The 18992-nt window shown below is 36.8% G+C and overlaps 1 protein-coding gene across 1 annotated transcript in view; it reads right to left on the minus strand.

Annotated features, from left to right (window-relative positions):
* Spata5 (spermatogenesis associated 5) overlaps positions 1-18992 on the minus strand; it is a 119730-nt gene that overhangs the window by 52477 nt on the left and 48261 nt on the right. The window contains exons 12-14 of the mRNA XM_013022111.1: positions 17084-17137; positions 13986-14065; positions 5326-5452 (exon numbers count right to left, since the gene is read on the minus strand). Of these exons, the coding sequence (XP_012877565.1) occupies positions 5326-5452; positions 13986-14065; positions 17084-17137 (261 nt within the window). The remainder of the gene's footprint in view (positions 1-5325; positions 5453-13985; positions 14066-17083; positions 17138-18992) is intronic.

Below are 18992 nucleotides of genomic sequence, written 5' to 3' on the forward strand. Positions count from 1 at the left end.
CCAGGTCTCTTGTTACCCAACAATAACCTTAAGGTTGATTTATGGGCTGCTCCTCCCCTCCCCCCACCTTTTCTGAAAATCACATGGTTAAAAAGTTACTTTTGCACACCTGGATGATACTTGCTTGCTTTATGACCTCTTTGACAAAAGGAACTTTACAAGAAAGAATGACAACAAACCCCCAAAACACAGCAAGCAAAAACCTCTTCGGTAAACAGAATCCTTTTGGGTAGTTTGCATTCTCTATTATTATCTCCTCTGTCATTACAACAAAATTGTACAACATGAATGATATATCAGATTATCTACTACATTTTGGCCAGACACAGACTCCTAAGGGGCTAAATAATTTCAAAACCTAAAGTTTGTTGGCAGTTGAAGAAGAATGAAAAAGAGCCCCACAGCTTAATTCTTCAACTATTTATCTCACTGTCAATTTCAGGCTTTTCTACTACTTACTGCATATGCTATTCTGATCCCCATCACTTCAGTCTGTTTTGTGACACATGTTGAACTCATTTCCTCAAGAGTCATTATTTCCAATTTGCTGCTTCCATTTTTATGCAGAACCCCCTTCTCAAATGCTGTGTACTTTGCAAAAATTTTTACTAAGGGTTGGGAAGAGTTGTACCTACAAATAGTATGATAAAGAGTATTACACAGCTCTTCATACTATTGCATCAACACAGTAAAATATTATACACCTGCTGGGAATGTGGCTTAGTGGTAGAGTGCTTGCCTAGTATACATGAAGCCCTGGGTTCGATTCCTCAGTACCAGAGAAACAGAAAAGGCCAAAAGTGGTGCTGGTGGCTCAAGTGGCAGAGTGCTAACCTTGAACAAAAGCAGTTCAGCAAAAAGTGCCCCGTCTCTGAGTTCAAGCCCTATGACTGGCAAAAACACCACCACCACCACCTCTAATATCATAGATTCATCAAACTGCAGCTAGAAAGTTAGAGGAAATTAAATTACACAATGTAGTGTAATTTTAAAGTTAGAGGAAAATATAGATTTTTAGTGTCACTTTGAAGCTAAAACAAAATTACAGGCTTTAAATACAAGGTTCAAACAAGAGTCTATCAAACTCCTTATCTGAACAGTAAGAGTAGTTCAGATAAATTTGAGTGTACATGTTCTTTTGCTGGTTTTTATCAGAGAAAGAAACTGTATTTTTAGATGAATCATGAGAATTTTACTTTCAATTGTCCTTCCTCCATAAATAACCAGAATTATTCTTGTTTTTCTTCTACTTCAGTAACTCTTTAGAATATTCCAATTATCTCAATGCCAATTAAATGTTCAATGATGCTGACCTACATTGAGGATCCTGACTAAATACATTAAAATATTTTTGAAACAGAAAGCTATATAAATCATTCCTTTTATTTAGGTGGTACAAAAACTTACACACAGGGTCTCACACTCACTTGGCTTCCTTGTTCATGACTGGTGCTCTACTTCAGCCATGCCTCCAGCCATGCCTCCAGCCCATGCTTTCAGCTCTTTAATTGGAGATAGAATCCTAGCCTTTTCTGCCTGGGCTGACCTTGAACATAATCCTTCAGATTTCAGCCTCTTCAGAGTAGCAAGGATTACAGGTATGACCAAGTAATGGCTAGCCATTAAGTATTATTGATATTTATTACATAGAGTGTCTCTTCTATTAATGCATAAGACATACAGTAAAAGACAGAAACAGTATCCCATAGTTAGAAAGATCTAATAGTTAGAAAGAATCTAATATATGAACTTAAACAGAGTTGATTCTTCTATTCCTAAGGTTTAAAACTCTTATGGCAACTACCATGAGAATTACTGGGAAATCATCTGCAATTAAGGAAAAGAAATATCTGGGATTCATGTGGAAAGCAGGAGAAATTGAGGAACTAATTTCAGAGTAGTTCGACTTCTGATTCTAACTACACAAACTAAAGGCAAGAAGCTATTACTTAGCAGATCCGAATAAACATTCTGGCTTTTAACTTTGGTTTTTATTTTGTTGTTAATGAGTTTAAGTTCCATAGCAATTCACAAAGTAAAACTGACATCTTGGACTGCATTAGCAGAAGTATAGCATTCAGTAAGCTTTGTATACATTAGACTAAATTTAAGCTATCACAGCATTCATTTATGATGTTTACAATTTCATATTAAAAAGGAAAAATGAACAAAATATCAGAAAAAAATTAGAAAATGCTGAAAATATAAAGCCAAGTTAAATAATCCAATATGTCAAACCTGGAAAAGACTGGTTAGTGGGACTGTGAACAGACATATAAATGTTCTCAAAAATAATAATAAAAAAAAGCTCATTAGTGGAGTGCTAGAATGAGGAGGGATGGAAAGGAGTGGAAGAAGAGGGACAGGAGAAAGGTACACAGGAGAGGAATAAAACTGTTATAAATATTAGAATAAAACCACACTTAAGTGTAGAACAGGGAGATAAACAGCTGCTGGTTTTATGAAAGAACTAACTGCCCAAGGCAAAGAAGGACTTAAAAATAGCTCTAGAAAGGACTGCCCTAAATAATCCCTAATTCTAAAAAAATTCTTTTAAAGTTTGTGTGTTAAATGCATATATTTTATTGTGATTTTTTTCTCTAATAGAAGACTAAATATATTTCTAATTTTATGTTAACATAGTCTGAAAATCCCAATGACAAATAATAAAAATGGCATTATACTACTACAAAAAGGTAAAAATCAATGGAGCTTTGACATTCAGAGGATGAGAGTATTTACATTATCATATAAAAATTCATAATTTATAGATCTGAGAATCATTCAGTTGGAAAAAGTCTAATGAACTACATTCTAAAAGATTGAACTTCCGAGAAATGTTGTTTCAAGTACATTCCAAGAATGTACTTCAAAGAATTTAATACAGGGACTGGGAAGGTGGCTCAGTGGTAGAGTGCTTGCCTTGCATGCCTGAGGCCTGGGTTCGATTTCTCAGCACCACATAAGCAAAAAGAAAAAAGCCAGAAGTGGCACTGTGGCTCACATGGTAGAGCGCTAGCCTTGAGCTGAAGAGCTGAGGGACAGCGCCCAGGCCCAGAGTTCAGGCCCCACGACTGGACTCCCCCCCAAAAAGAATTTAATACAGCCTTCCTACTATACTCAGCTTTCTTTAGATTCAACATTATGTTAACAAAAAAAGAAAAAGGAAAGGACTAAGAAAAGGAAAAGAGCTAGGTGCCAGTGGCTCACGCCTGTAATCCTAGCTACTCAGGAGGCTGACATCTGAGGATCACAGTTCAAAGCCAGCCTTGGCAGGAAACTCCATGAGACTCTTATCTCCAATAAACAACTAGAAAACCAGAAGTGGTGCTGTGGCTCAAGTGGTAGAGCACTCGCCTTGAGCTGAAGAGCACAGGGAGTTCAAGCCCCATGACCCACAAATAAATAGTATGGATGAAAATCTCATCAGCAATTCAACAAAGAGTTAATATTCAGAATATGCAAAGAGCTCAAAAACATAAAAGAACTAAGAAATGTACTCATTATCTTGCCCATGTAATTGTAACCCCTCTGTACAGTATTTTCACAATAAAAAAATATAAAAGAACAAATAATCCAACTAATGAATGAACAAATGAATTGAACAGAAAATGGCTGATAAATGAAGAAATGCTCAACATCCTTAGTCATAAAGGAAATGCAAATCAAAACTACACTAAGATTCCAGCATTCACCAGGAAAACAAATAAAAACAAATATAGGCAGGACAGTCTTTTTCTATTCTATTGGTGGGGATGTAAATTATTATAACTGACTCTGTAAAATCAGTATGGCAGTTTCCAAACTTCAAAACAGACCTTTTTATGACCTATTTATTGTATATTAATATAATTTTCATGTGTTGCAAAATATTTCTTAACTTTTTTTTAGCCATTTCCTTACATTGTTGAATGAGTTAATGGATTATGCCAGTTATTAACTGAAATCCCAGGAAAAGCTCTCACAGACACAACCAAGTGAGTTTACCAATCTCCTAGGCATTTCTAAATCTAATCACCTTGATAAGATAAACTACCACAGAAGTTTTAACTGCTAAGACTGTTTTTTAAACCAATACATTGACTGTACACTTTGAACATCATATTCTAATTACAGAACTACAGAGAACTTTTTCACAGCACAACTAAATAATATACAAATAATACTCTATAATATTTTCAAAGTATGGGGCTGGGAAGGTGGCTCAGTGGTAGACCGCTTGCCTTGCATGCATGAGACCCTGGGTTCGATTCCCCAGCACCACAAAAGCAAAAAGGAAAAAAGCCGGAAGTGGCACTGTGGCTCAAGTGGTAGAGCGCTAGCCTTGAGCTGAAGAGCTGAGGGACAGTGCCCAGGCCCAGAGTTCAAGCCCACGACCGGACCCCCCCCAAAAAAATTTTTTTTTCAAAGTAATGCAATACAGAAAGAAAATGGACTTGATTTTGCCATATAGTTTTGCTTAAACTTTAAAAAACTTTAAAAGGAAATGAGAGTTTTGATATAGTGTGTCAACTGAGTTGTCACCAAAGTATACAGTTCAGAAAAGAGTACCTGGGGCTAAATATAGTTGGATTTCTAATATTTAAAAAGTAATCAAAACATGTATATTTGTATATAGACACAAATGTACATATTCATGTACTTACAAACCAACAGATATATAATATGTATGTTTTTCCATTCTCTAAAGCTTCTTTTTTTTTTTTTTTTTTGTCGGTCGTGGGGCTTGAACTATGGGCCTGGGCACTGTCCTTCAGCTCTTCAGCTCAAGGCGAGCGCTCTACCACTTGAGCCACAGCACCACTTCCGGTTTTCTGGTGGTTTATTGGAAATAGGAGTCTCTTTCCTGCCTGGGCTGGCTTTGAACCATGATCCTCAGATCTCAGCCTCCTGAGTAGCTAGGATTACAGGCATGAGCCACCAGCGCCCGGCTTCTCTAAAGCTTCTTGAAGCAAAGATCATTAGTCAGGAAGTGTCTACAGTATGCAACAATGGTGATACTTCAACATTTTGGATATAATGAGGAATTAGGAGTTTTTAAACACAGGAATTAATGTCTTATAAAACAACTAAAATACAAGTAGAACTTACATAGTATTAGTCTACATTTCTTTTGTCCCTTGCTGCCTATACTAAAAACTAAAAACAAGATATAACTAGTACACAGTGGCCCATTTTAATTTTCCAACACTGTCTAATGATTAGAAAACTAATAGTGAAATAGAAAGTGATTTGATACACACAAACATTAACAGCAAAAACACCCTGGTAAGATTAAACAACCTAGTTACTAAACTGAACTTACATGTGCACCTTCTTTCTTACCTTATCAATCCTATCTGGGCGATTAGTAGCTGCCAAAATGGTTACATCTTTTAACTGTTCAATTCCATCCATTTCTGTTAAGAGTTGTGCCAAAACACGGTCAGCCACATTCCCAGAACCTGAAGAACTGAGGTTAAAAATACTGTTTTAAACATCTGTTTATACTCATCCTCCAATACTTCATCTACTATAGTTATTTTACTTTATGTTGTTTTATTGTATGCTGGTACTGAGGCTTGACCTCAGGGCCTGGTGCTTGCAATCCTTTACCTTTTTCCCTTCAAGGCTGGTGCTCTACCACTAGAACTATAGCTCTACTTCTGGTTTTTGGTGGTTAACTAAAGAGTCTAAACTTTTCCTGCCCAGGTTGGCTTTAAATTGTAATCCTTTAATCTCAGCCTCGTGAGTAGCTAGGATTACAAGCATGAGCTACCAGCACCTGGTGGCATCTACTATTTTTAAAAGAATTGTTATTCTGTAAGAATAATGTACAATTCAAACAATAAAGTACACGTGTGACAGATCATTAAATTACTACATTACCAAACAAAAATAATAGTCAAATGATTAACTTTCCCCATCAAACATGCTTTTGCTCTCCAATATCAAAATGATAAATGACAATCAACACTGAGAAGCAGGACTTATCAAGTATTTCAAATGGTTTATTCACCAAAACATGGTTGTTTAAAGCAAAAATGTACATTCTGCATGTCAAGTAAACTAACAAGAAAATGTCCATTTTCAGCAGGTATGAATATACAATAACTTTGAAAGATAGTTTGGCAGGCTATTTTTTTCAAAACAAAAGATCCTCATAGTACTGGGACATGGTGGCACATACATAACTGTCATCCAACCTGTAGGAAGCTGAGATTAGGAAGGCTGAAGTTCCAGGCCTACTCTGGATAAAAGAAACACCATTTCCTGAGCTTCCATTTCCACAGAAGAAGCTGGGCTTAATAGTATGGACTAGTGCTCACTGTCATCTAGGCATATACCCAGGTATTAAAAAGCAAGACAGAGTAGTACTGTGGCTCAAGTGGTAGAGCACTTTTCTTGAGCTGAAGAGCTCAGGGCCAGCACCCAGGTCCAAAGTTCAAGCCCCAAGACCACCACCACTAAAATGTTTGCTGGGCACCGGTGGTTCATGCCTGTAATCCTAGATACTCAGAAAGCTGAGATCTGAGGATCGTGGTTCAAAGCCGGCCCAGGCAGGAAAGTTCATGAGACTCTTATCTCCAATGAACCACCAGAAAACCGGAAGAGGCACCGTGGCTCAAGTGGTAAAGCACTAATCTTGAGCTGAAGAGTTTAGGGACAGTGCCCAAGCCCAGAGTTCAAGCTCCATGACCTTAAAAAAAAAAAAAAAAGCAGCAAGACAGTAACCAGTACAAACAGGGCTGCAGGTGGGGCTTCAGGTGTGGCCAGCTCTAGGCAGGATTCAAATTCAGCCCAGCTAGGTGTTACTAGTGAGGGGAGGGGAGCAAGCCAACTACTATATTACTTAGTATTGAACAGAAAGGATGAAAGATTTGTTTGCACAAAAATTCATATACAAATGTTTCTAGAAGCTTTATTCATAATTGCTAAAGCTTGGAAGGAACCAAATGCCATTTGAAAGGTGAATGAGTAAACTGGTTCATTCAGATAATGGAATACTAAACGGAAAACACTGAAATTAACTTTCAAGCATAAAGACGTATGGGAAAAACATTAAATGCACCCTACTACATGAGAAAAAGGCAACACAAAAAGAACTATACCCTGAAGACTTCCAGCTATAGAAATTTTGTATAGGGGGGCTGGGAAGGTGGCTCAGTGATAAGAGCGCTTGCCTTGCATGCCTGAGGCCCTGGGTTCGATTCCTCAGCACCACATAAGCAAAAAGAAAAAAGCCGAAGTGGCGCTGTGGCTCAAGTGGTAGGTAGAGCACTAGCCTTGAGCTGAAGAGCTGAGGGACAGCACCCAAGCCCAGAGTTCAGGCCCCACAACCGGACCCCCCCCAAAAAGAAAGAAAGAAAGAAAGAAAGAAATTTCGTATAGGAACACTAAGACATGATGACAACAAAGAATCTACACAGAAAGTAAGAGGATCAGTGTTGTTAAGACATGTAAATGGAACAGGAGGTAAAGATGTGTCACCTTTTATCATTATAGATATTCTATTTACCATGAGTTGTTGTTTTTATTTATCTTTAAGGCATTTCTTTGATCTAAATATACTTCATTTCTCCCTGAATTTTGATACAACAGGAGAAAAAAGAAAAAAGGTAAGATTACAATCCTGAGCCACCAGCGTCTGGCTCAACCAATTTTTATATTGAAGAAACACATCTCACAGAGAAAGACAAAGACTTAAGATGAAAGGATGGAAAAAGATTTGAGCAAATGGACCTCTGATAAAACAGACTTTCAATTAAAATCTGTAAATGGAGTCAAGGAAGGGTACTTCACATTAATAAAAAGAAAATCCAGGGCTGGGAATGTAGCTTAGTGGTAGAGTGCTTGCCTAGTATGCATAAAGCCCTGAGTTCAATTCCTCAGTACCACATAAACAGAAAAAGCTGGAAATGGTTCTGTGGCTCAAGTGGTAGAGTGCCAGCCTTGAGCAAAAGAACCGTAGGGACAGTAACCAGCCCCTGAGTTCAAGCCTAGGACTGGCAAAAAAAAAACCACCAAGAGGAAGTTAACAGACATTCACCAAATAGTGAATACACACCAGTAAAACGGGGGAAACTCCCAAACTTCAGGATGGTATAATTGTTTAATTCTAAAGGAAAATCTGGGAAGTGGCCCTGTAGTTCAAGTGGTAAAGCTAGCCTTGAGCTGAAGAGATGAGGGAGAGCACCCAGGCACAGAGTTCAAGACCCACAACTGACAAAAAACAAAACAAAACAACTGTTTATAAGGTGAATGTCCAACTCCGCTGATAACCACATTGATTATAACTTCTAGTTCCTCTGATCCTCCATTCTCTTATTCATAGTAATCCAATACTTAATATATACGTAAGTCATATACATAAGTCCTTACAGTTTCTAAATTCTTTGATTATGTAGCATGTAAGTGAAGTTACTTCACTGTTTTAAATTCTTCATATTCAAAAACATGCTGCTAATATCTCTAGCCATTTGTAACCAGGGAGAGGACAATCAATGTATTCAATTACTGTTTTGTATAGGAAGAAAAGGTGGTTGCAATTACTGCTGAAGATTGGAGTAAAGGGCATTGTTTAGATTCTTAATGTCCATACTGCCTTTATTTCTCTCTTATCTCCCCAGATGACTGACAACTAGCTGGAGACTGGCATAGAAAAAATGTTTTATGGGCAGAGAAATAATTTTGGCTGACTTTCAAAGATTTACCATAAACCATAAAACTGACAGCTAGGAAATCAAACCCAACTCTAGGAAAAAGTTCATGTACAAATGTTCAATCATTAATGTGACAAAATGATTTCTCAAAACTTTATAATCTGCTTGAAATAGACAATATGACATTTGAAAAATGAAAGCATTTAACTATAGAAATATTAAAGCCAATGGGACCAATTCTGTGGCTTGAATTCAAGGCCTGGCCACTGTCTTGAGGATTTTTTGCTCAAGAAGAGCACTCTATCATTTGAGCCACAGTTCCATTCCTGGCTTTTTGGTGACTAATTGGAGACAAGCCTCACAGACTTCCCTGCCTGGGCTAGTTCTGAATTGTGAGCCTCAGATTTCAGCATACAGAGTAGCTAGTATTACAGGTGTGAGCCACTAGAATCCAGCTTTAAAGCAAGACTTTCATAAAATAATTCTTTCCTTTCAGAAGTCAAATCACTTTTCTGAATTATTCCTATTCAAAATGCCATGGACCAAAGGGACAGTGTGATATGTTAAAGGATCAAATATGGTTAGCCAATCATTTGTTCATTTGGTTATATATTTTCCATGGATTCTCTGTACCACATAGCAGCTAAGAACAAGTATAGCAGCCTGGCGCCGTGACTCACACCAGTAATCCTAGCTAGTCAGGAGGCTGAGATCTGAGGATCAAGATTCAAAGCCAGCTAGGGCAGGAAAGGCTATGAAACTCTTATCTCCAATAAACCATCAGAAAACCGGAAGTGGCACTCTAGTTCAGGTGGTAGAGTACTAGCCTTGAGCTGAAGAGCTGAGGGACAGCACTCAGGTCCAGAGTTCAAGACCCACAACTGACAAAAAACAAACAAACAAACACAAGTATAGCAGAAAATATGGCTCCCAGAGGTAAGAATACCTAGTAACTGCTAGTTACGGAAAAGATGTGCTAACACCTATCATATAAGTTTGAAATACAATTCAACTATAGGTGAAAATAGCACAAGAACCATATTGAAAACTTCTTTGTGATGCAAAGGGGTCAGTGTGGAGAAATAGGCTCTGCTGGAGGACAGTTTACTAGTTGGTCAGGGTTAGGCTGATAAGGGGGATGACGGAGGATGAATATGATTGAAGAACGATTGTTTGCATGTGTGAAACTAGAACAATTGCTGAAATTGTTTTAGGGAAGAGGTAAGGAAGAATGATAAAGGAGATAATACAGGTTGCAATATATTTAGTGTATGGATTATATGGATGGAAATGTCACAATAAATTAATCACCTCCTCCTCTACACACACACACACACACACACCTGATTTTAAGAAAGAAAAATAATTTTGTTATATGGGAATAGAATAAGGAGTGGCATTACCAAAACAAAACAAACCTTACTGTGACAATACTAAAATTTTCAAAACTAATTGCAAAGAAATCATTCACATAATTGCTTTTGAATTCTAATAAAATAATTCCACCCTACCTCTGTATGAGACTTTTAATTTATAGATCAGTGTCTTATACATCTTTCTTTTGGTAATGCTGGGGTTTGAACTCAGTCTCTACACCTGCTCTATTTGCTTGCCCAGCTGGAATTCTAACCACACTGAACCACACACTTCCACAGCCTATAATTCCTTTAAATTCTAAGGGCTTCTTTCTATTCTTTCTGAAAAATAAGAGGTTCTATATAAATCACTTCTAATCACATTCCAGAACTATAAAATTTATGATTTTATGAAATTTTTAAAAATCACCATAAAACTCACATTAAAAAATTTTATAGCCCAGCTCAAGAAGTGTCATTGAGAATAATGATATCTAAAAAAAAAAAATCCCTAGATGAGTGCTTAATGGCATGAATTCACCAAATATCCCTGGAAAAGAGGCTGCCTTATTTCCTGATCATTTTTACCTCAGAGATTTTTTTTGTGAATGCAAATCCTGGAATCTTCATTTGCAATGAAAGCTGGCTCAGTTCTTTTCCCTTCATCTCTCTAAAAAGAAATTAACTGATTAAGTGCAGAAACAGCGGTGCAATTATTATCACAGGCTATGTGGGGAGATATTTATATCTCATAGAAGATAAACCAGCCCATGAACTTTTAACTGAGCAGTGACTGAATTGCTTTTCATTTCCCTATCAATTTAATCATCTTTTTAACATTCTAATCATACAACAAAATGTCAAAACATTTCAATCATCTTTTTAACATTATAGTCATACAACAAAATGTCAAAATGTACTCTTACTAGAAACAGATCAATTTCTTCTTTTCCCAAACAACAAAAATTTAAATTTTTAAAATCTTGGATGTCTCTTAGATCTTACGATTTTCTTGTAATTCAAATTATTTATTCAATCTTTGCAACAAGTATGTGTTAAGCATTATTTACATATCAGTCCATAGGAGGTTTATAACTTGTGAAGATAACTCAGAATGATTCTAAGTTCCTTTTAAAAGGGACATTATATTTTTACTCCTGTAGATACAGGGTTTTTCGTGAGCCTGTAATATATACTCTGTAAATGCAGAAATGACATTCTATTTTTTAAAGATCTACATTATTATTATAAAGGTGATATACAGAGGGATTACAATTACATGAGTCAGATAATGAGTACAATTCTTTTCATACAGTGTCTTCCGTTCCCTCCCTCTCTCAGTCCCTCCCTCCCATCTCCACCCACAAGTTGTATAGTTCACTTTCATCGATAATCCAGTGAGCATCACTGCTACACTTTTTCACCCTTTTTCCCTCAAGGTTTCCTCTCTCATGTAAATACATCATACATAAATAAGACAGACTAATCAAAAAATTAAAATTAAAAAAAGAGTTCTGTTTTTTATCTTAGAATTCATTTGTATGTGTATAATTTTATATAAATATAAAAGGCATGTAGGGACTGAGCCTTGGTGTTTCTTAGGATATTTTACTTAGCTTATGTTATTTTACAACCGTATCTTCACTTTTCTTTATTATTTTCCCCCACTTTTTTTTTTTAAAGACACAAGGGTCTGATTATGTTACCTATACTGGCCCCAAAGTCCTAGAAACAAGTGATTCTCCTACCTCAGCCTCCCAATTAGCTGGGACGACAGGCAGATAACACTTTCATTATGATAGACTATGTCTACAAAGTGCCTCATTGAATATTACTTTTATTTCAAAAGATTTTATTTTTTATATGTTTGTTATTGTAAAATACTATACAGAGGGGTTATAGTTATATGAGTAAGGTGATGAGTACATTTCCTATCGAGCATTGTTGCCTCCTCCTTTGTTTCTCCCTTACTATCCCTTCCTTCCCCACCTCCCTAATTATTCCCCGCCCTCACTGTCCCCCGCTGAAGTTGTAAAGTTTGTTTTCAACATAATGTCTTGTACATCTCATTGTTACAATGGATCAACCGGTATCCCTATTTAAGCATTCTTTTCCCTTCCCATCCACACATTAGAAAAATATATATACAAGATGCAGGGCACAGCAATCAAATACAGTGAAAACAGGCGTTATATTGTGGAGGAGGAACATACCAAAGAAACAAAAAAAAATCACATAGTACATTAACTCTGCTACCCATTCTACCTTCCATGTAGCTCATATTTAACCCATGTATCTTACTGCTAAGACTATTTGTATTCTCTGCTTCTCATATTTCCTGATGTACATGTTAAACAGGGTTATTTTTTTTTAAATAAAAAAATCAGATGGCTATCATGTCACAGAAATATGGCAGGTCATCCCACTTCAGCAAACTTCTTTGGCTTCTTTTTTCTTCACTGATAGGTAAGGCAAATGAGTTTATTTGTGCCCTTTGTACGATCTCAAACACAACAGTGATACATGAGTCAGCAAATGGGTATAGTGTGGTACAGAGTAATCAAAGCTCCTAAGTTTCTTAGTGAAAATTTATATTCTTGTTGGATACCAGTGACTTATGCCTGTAAGCCTAGCTACTCAAAAGGCTGAAATCCAGCCTGGGCAGGAATGTTAACAAGACTCTTATCTCTAACAAACCACCAAAAAAAAAAAAGTGAAACTTGGCTCAAATGGTATAGCACTATCCATGAGCAAAAAAAAGAAAAGAAAGAAAGAAAAAACAAAGATCAGGGACAATGCCCAGGTCCTAAGCTCAAGCCCCAGGACAGGCACAAAAATAAAAAAAGGAAAATAATTATATTCTTTATATTCTTACCTGATGAGGTAGTTCTAGCTAAGAATGAAGATAACAGGAATGCTTCACTTCACTATAACTACTATCAGAAAAATTTTATAACCAATAAATATGTATATCTAGAATATAAAGGTCATGAATTAACATTATCCAACATAACCCAACATGAAGTCAGTACTTATTCACTTTAAGGACTTCCAAACATATATAACATATATAGTAGGGAAAAATACTCAACATTATTTGAAATGACAATACAGTTTTTTATTGCCTTAGATTTTTTTTTTTGTCAGTCATGGGGCTTGAACTCTAGGCCTGGGTACTGTCCCTCAGTTCTTCAGCTCAAGGATAGAGCTCTACCACTTAAGCCACAGTGCCACTTCTGGTTTTCTGGTGGTTTATTGGAGCTAAGAGTCTCACAGTCTTTCCTGCGTCAGCTGGCTTTGGACCACGATCCTCAAATCTCAGCCTCCCGAGTAGCTAGGATTACAGGCATGAGCCACTGGTACCTGCCAGTGCTGCCTTAGATTATTAAGCAGCTTGCAAAGAAAGTCCGAAATCTAAAATACTATGATCATGAACATTTTGGATAAAGGATATTTAGGAATATACTAATTCATATTCTAGTACATTAATTTTAAGAAATACAGTTTATTCCAGAGAAGTCTAAAAACTATATAGTAACACCTTTCTTAAAACTGGGTTCAACTACAGCAACTAATGACTATTAATCCAGTTATGTTTGTACTTTTGAGTGTGTGTGTGTGTGTGTGTGTGCATGTGTATGTGTGTGTGTATGAGAGAGAGAAAGAGAGAGAGAGGGGGGGGAGAGAGTACTGTGACTTGAACTCAAGAGTCTTTTACTCTCATTTGGCTTTTTTTCCCACTCATTATTGGTGCTCTATCACTTGAGAAACACCTTCAGTTCAGTATCTTGCTCGTTAATTGGAAATAGAGTCTCTCAGACTATTCTACATAAATTGGCTTCAAAAAGCAATCCCCAGATCTCAGCCCCTGAGTAGCTACAATCACATGTGTGAACCACTGGCACCTATCCTATTTGTCTACAAAATGTTATTTATTTACTTTATAATGCAATCACTAATATTTAATATGCTATTAAGTATTTCTTACCTGCCCCTTTCAACAGCCAAAGCATCAAGTTCATCAAAGAAAATAATGGAAGGGGCCACTTGTCTTGCTTTCCGGAAGATCTGGTAGAAAGAGTACCACATTATGCATAGGTTAGCAAACTCTGTAGTTGGTTTAAGTAGGAAAACTATTTAGAACTACTCTGTTCTATACAAATCAACTACTCTGTGTGTTTCGCATAAAAGATATCCAGCCCTTGACAGTAGATGTGACATCAACTTCTTCAATTATGATGACAGAAATAAGACTCCCAACAGCTATTCACATAGACATACAGGAAGCAATGAAGTAAGCAATTAGACCATCTCAATGAAAATCTCAGCCTCATCACTCGATGGTAGGTAAACTTTAGCAGGAATCTGATTTCCCTCAACAGCAATTTCTACAACTAGCAAATGGAGATAGTAAAAAAAAATGCCTAACTCAAAATATTATTTTAAGAAATGAATAACTGAAAGAAAAGAATATACTTAGCCCAAGGCCTGGAACACAGTAAAAGCTCAATAAGTGAGAAATATTATCAATATGTTTAAAAAAAGAAGACCATAAAATCACCCACAGATTAGTATATAAAACACTCCTACTGAAAAGTCAACATTAACACCTTACTCATTTCTTTGCTGATTATCTGGGGAAATAACTGATGATGAAATGCTAGGACAAGAAAAATGGTCACATCTTAGAGAAATACAGACTGGTTCAAGCAGAAGCCAATCAAGCTATCAAAATCAGAGATTGACAAATATGTCTGGAATGCTATAGGGAAATAAGCTACAAAGCAGGCAACATCAGACTATAGGAATCCACACCCATTTTTTGGAGACAAGGGCAGTATGATTACAAAACCTAAAAATAAGCCAGGCACTAATGGCTTAGGTTCTAGCTACTCAGAAGGCTGAGATCTGAAAACCATCGTTCAAAGCCAGCCAGGGCAGAAAATTTTGTGAGACAATATACCACACACACACACACACGCAAATTTTGTGAGACAATATCACACACACACACACACACACACACACACACACACACACACACGCCCAAAGTAGAGGTGTGGCTCAAGTGGTAAAGCATCAGCATTGGCTGAATAAAGCCAAGTGAAAAGTGCAAAGCTGAAAGTCATCAAGCCATTAGTACAAGGAAGTATTGCCATTTTCATGTTGTTATTATTGATTAATATTTTATGAAGTAACCATCTACTATTTTTTTTCAGTACTAGGGATTGAATTCAAGATCTCTGCCATTGTAGACAAGATCTGCTCCACTTGCACCACTCTCCAGCTGTCTGGTATTGTATTTTGTTCCTGAGATAGTGTCTCACTGACTTTGCCAAGAATGGTCTTTTTCCTCTTCCTCCAGCCTCTCCAATTAAGAATTAAGAGTGCACCACCACCCTTAGCCACCCTGTTAAGGAGGGAGAACAACAACAAAAAAAAAACCTTAAAATTTTCCTCATATTCAAATCTCTAATATTTCTGGTTGGTACTCAATTATTTCACCAATGAGGGCTATCTATTCTATTATTATTCGCATGTTCTTGTCCTTAACTTTTTTAAGCATATAGCGACTTATGTGAGGCAGATCAATCCCTGCTTAGAAAACTCAAGACTTGTCATCCATATACTAACTCCATGTGCCTTGACTTTGCACAACATTGCCAGTTAATATAGCTCCCTCCAAATGAAGAAGGTTCATCAAATGAAAGAACAACACCTTACAAAAAGATCAGCAAAATCCAGAAACCTTAGATTTGATTTCAATTTGAAAGCTGAAAATTGACAATTTCAATCAGGAACTAGCCTTAAATGTGGTGTATTTACACAATAGAATTTTATTCATCCATTAGAAAGAATGATATTGGGCTGGGAATGTGGCTTGGTGGTAGAGTGCTTGCCTAGCACTCATGAAGCCCTGGGTTCAATTCCTCAGTAAAATTCCTCACATAAAGAGAAAAGGCCAGAAGTGGCATTGTGGCTCAAGTAGTAGAGTCCTAGCCTTGAGCAAAAGCAGCTCAGGACAGTGCCTAGGCACTGAGTTCAAGCCCCAAAAGTGGCAAAAAAAAAAAAAACAAAGGAAAAGGAAAAGAAAAACAAACAATGATACTGTACCATCTGTACAGAAACAATGATATTGTACCATCTGTAAAGAAATGGAGACTTGAAAAAGATCACGTTAAGTGAAGTAAGTCAGGCCCAGAGAGACAAAGGCTCCATATTTTCCCTTATATGTGGAAGTGACATTGAGCTTACAAACCCATGTAAACCTACTGGGTGGCACGCAAGTATATACAAAAGTATTACTGAAATATGGTTGAGTAAGAAGATCTCAAATTGTGTAATTCCTTAGAAAAGCAAAGTCAAAATTCAGCAAAATAAAACACCAGGAAGCAGGTTCTTGAAATGGATGGGATTGGGCAAGAAGAAAGGGGTAGATGAATTAAGCTGAAAAAAAAGGGAAAATGCAGACAAGAATCCAATGTATATTCTACAAAATTAAGAAGAGTGAGGAAAGGGGAGGGCAGAGGAAGGATGGGTGAGAATGTTGAAAAGAATGACAATGATCAAGATACACTGTATTTATAAACTGCTCTGTATAATCACTTAAAAGAAAATAAATAGATGAATGAATGAATGACTTGGCTTTAGAATGTAGGAGCTAGAAGGATGACATATTGCCTAACCATTAGGCAGATGTAAAATAAGTAGCCAACAGAGTGAACTTTTTGTATAAAGCTTATTCAATTTAAACTATCTACTTTAAAGCACTGAAATGTCATTTTGAGATCCCTTTTACTCCTTTATAAATGCTGACATTTTCATTTCATATAGAGAAATGATAGCAGTACCTAGAAAATACCTTTACTGGGTAAAATAAATGTCAGTTATTATGATCATTAAAAACAAACAATATTATGGCTAGTCAAAAATTGTATTTTGAATAAAATAATATTTGCCTGAACAAAAATATGCCACTAAAACCTGGAATTGGGTATTTCCTAGTCTGTTACCCCAAGCACAATGGAAGCCCTGCAGGAGGGCGTGTGGCCTCCTACACACGGTGCTGGGAAGGCACAATCTTACCTCTCGAACTGCTCTTTCAGATTCACCAACGTATTTATTCATTAATTCAGGCCCCTGCACAAAAAGAAAACAATTCTTGAGTGTCTTTATAAACATAAGCATGCATATTTCTTTTGATGAAGAAAATAAACATAAAAGAACAAAAGGGAACCAAAAAGGTGCTTTAGCTACTACAAAGAAAAGGCTGGAGACAGACATAAAACATGCTTTAATGCTTTATTCATGAACTACTTATATTGTTATGATGTGTTTGTGATAGTGCTAATTTAGAACACCAATGAAGATATAACATCTAAAGAGTCACAGGCCTAACTACTGGCTGGTTCTGAGAAATCTACTTACACATCATATCTAAACCCACTAGATTGATACCTCTCCCTTAGGTACATGAAGCAATCCAAAAATATTCTTGGCTGGGAATCTGACTTAGTGGTCCAATGCTTGCCTAGCATGCATGAAGCTCTGGGTTAGATTCCTCAGTACCACCTAAACAGAAAAAGACCGAAGTGGCACTTTGGCTCAAGTGGTAGAGTGCTAGCCTTGAGCAAAAGCAGCTCAGGGACAGTGCCCAGGTCCTGAGTTCCTGATTTCAAGCCCCGGAACTGCCAAGAAAAAAAAAATATTATTCTTATGTTTCCATGATAAGCCCACCAAAATAAGGTAATGGAACAATGTCATCTCTATTAATATCTTATAGTCTTTAAATGTTTCTAATATCAATGTATACTAATAAACTTAAAAAAAGAAATATCAATGGCATTACTGAAGAATGAGTATAAACTTAAAAAAATGACAAAAGTAATTTCAAAATACCTGGTAATAATATAGGATGTTCTTTCATATCACTTAAGAACTTATTCCAGGAACAGAATATGCTAGGATAACTCTTGCACAGAGATACACAAGGAAACTTAGAGAAAAACAATGCTGAAACACTGCTTACAAAAAAATTAAGTGGTAAATATCTAAAATTACATTAATACAAAAAGTATAAATTATAAACTGCTCATAAAAGCACCAGGGTGTCAACATATGACTGATGGCAAGACAGAGGAAAGAGTCTGCAAGCAGAAAGATCAACAAGAAAGCTGCCAAAGACACTGCTATGTGTTTATAGCCAAAGAGAATTTAAAAAGATTCATAGAAAATTATAATTCTTCGCACTGATTAAGATCATTCCGCATAGTTGCATATTACTTTTACAATTCTGCACTACCATCCACATCAAGCAACACCAACCTGTACCTAAAATTGAATAAGCAAACTGATACTTTTCACTTATATGTGGTAAATTACACTTTTACCTAAATGGGAGCATGAAAAAGGCATTAAGAAAGTGAACAGAACAAGAACCAGGGCCCCACCCAATACAGTAATCCTTAATTAAAAGAGTGAGTTTTTGTTGGAAGTGGGATATGGTAAGGAATTTTTATGCAGCCTTTATTCAGTTTAAGGCAAACTAATTAGGAAAGTTGTGTCCTGACAAAGATCAGAAAGGAACTTGGTGGTGTCATTGTTTTTATTATATTTATATGCTACTCTGTATTACCAGTGCTGTTCTATTTTTTTTTTGGGGGGGGGTTCTGTTGTGGGGCCTGAACTCTGGGCCTGGGTGCTGTCCCTCAGCTCTTCAGCTCAAGGCTAGCACTCTACCACTTGATTTTTGCTTATGTGGTACTGAGGAATCAAACCCAGGGCCTCATGCACGCAAGGCAAACGCTCTACCACTGAGCCACCTTCCCACCCCCAGTGCTGTTCTTCTAACAACTTTCCATTAAAGTTAAGGGTATGAGGGCTGGGAAGTTGGCTCAGTGGCAGAGCGCTTGCCTTGCATGCCTGAGGCCCTGGGTTCGATTCCTCAGCACCACATAAGCAAAAAGAAAAAAGCCGGAAGTGGTGCTGTGGCTCA

The sequence above is a fragment of the Dipodomys ordii genome, unplaced genomic scaffold (assembly GCF_000151885.1).
Source record: "Dipodomys ordii isolate 6190 unplaced genomic scaffold, Dord_2.0 Scaffold60, whole genome shotgun sequence".
Classification (NCBI taxonomy): domain Eukaryota; kingdom Metazoa; phylum Chordata; class Mammalia; order Rodentia; family Heteromyidae; genus Dipodomys; species Dipodomys ordii.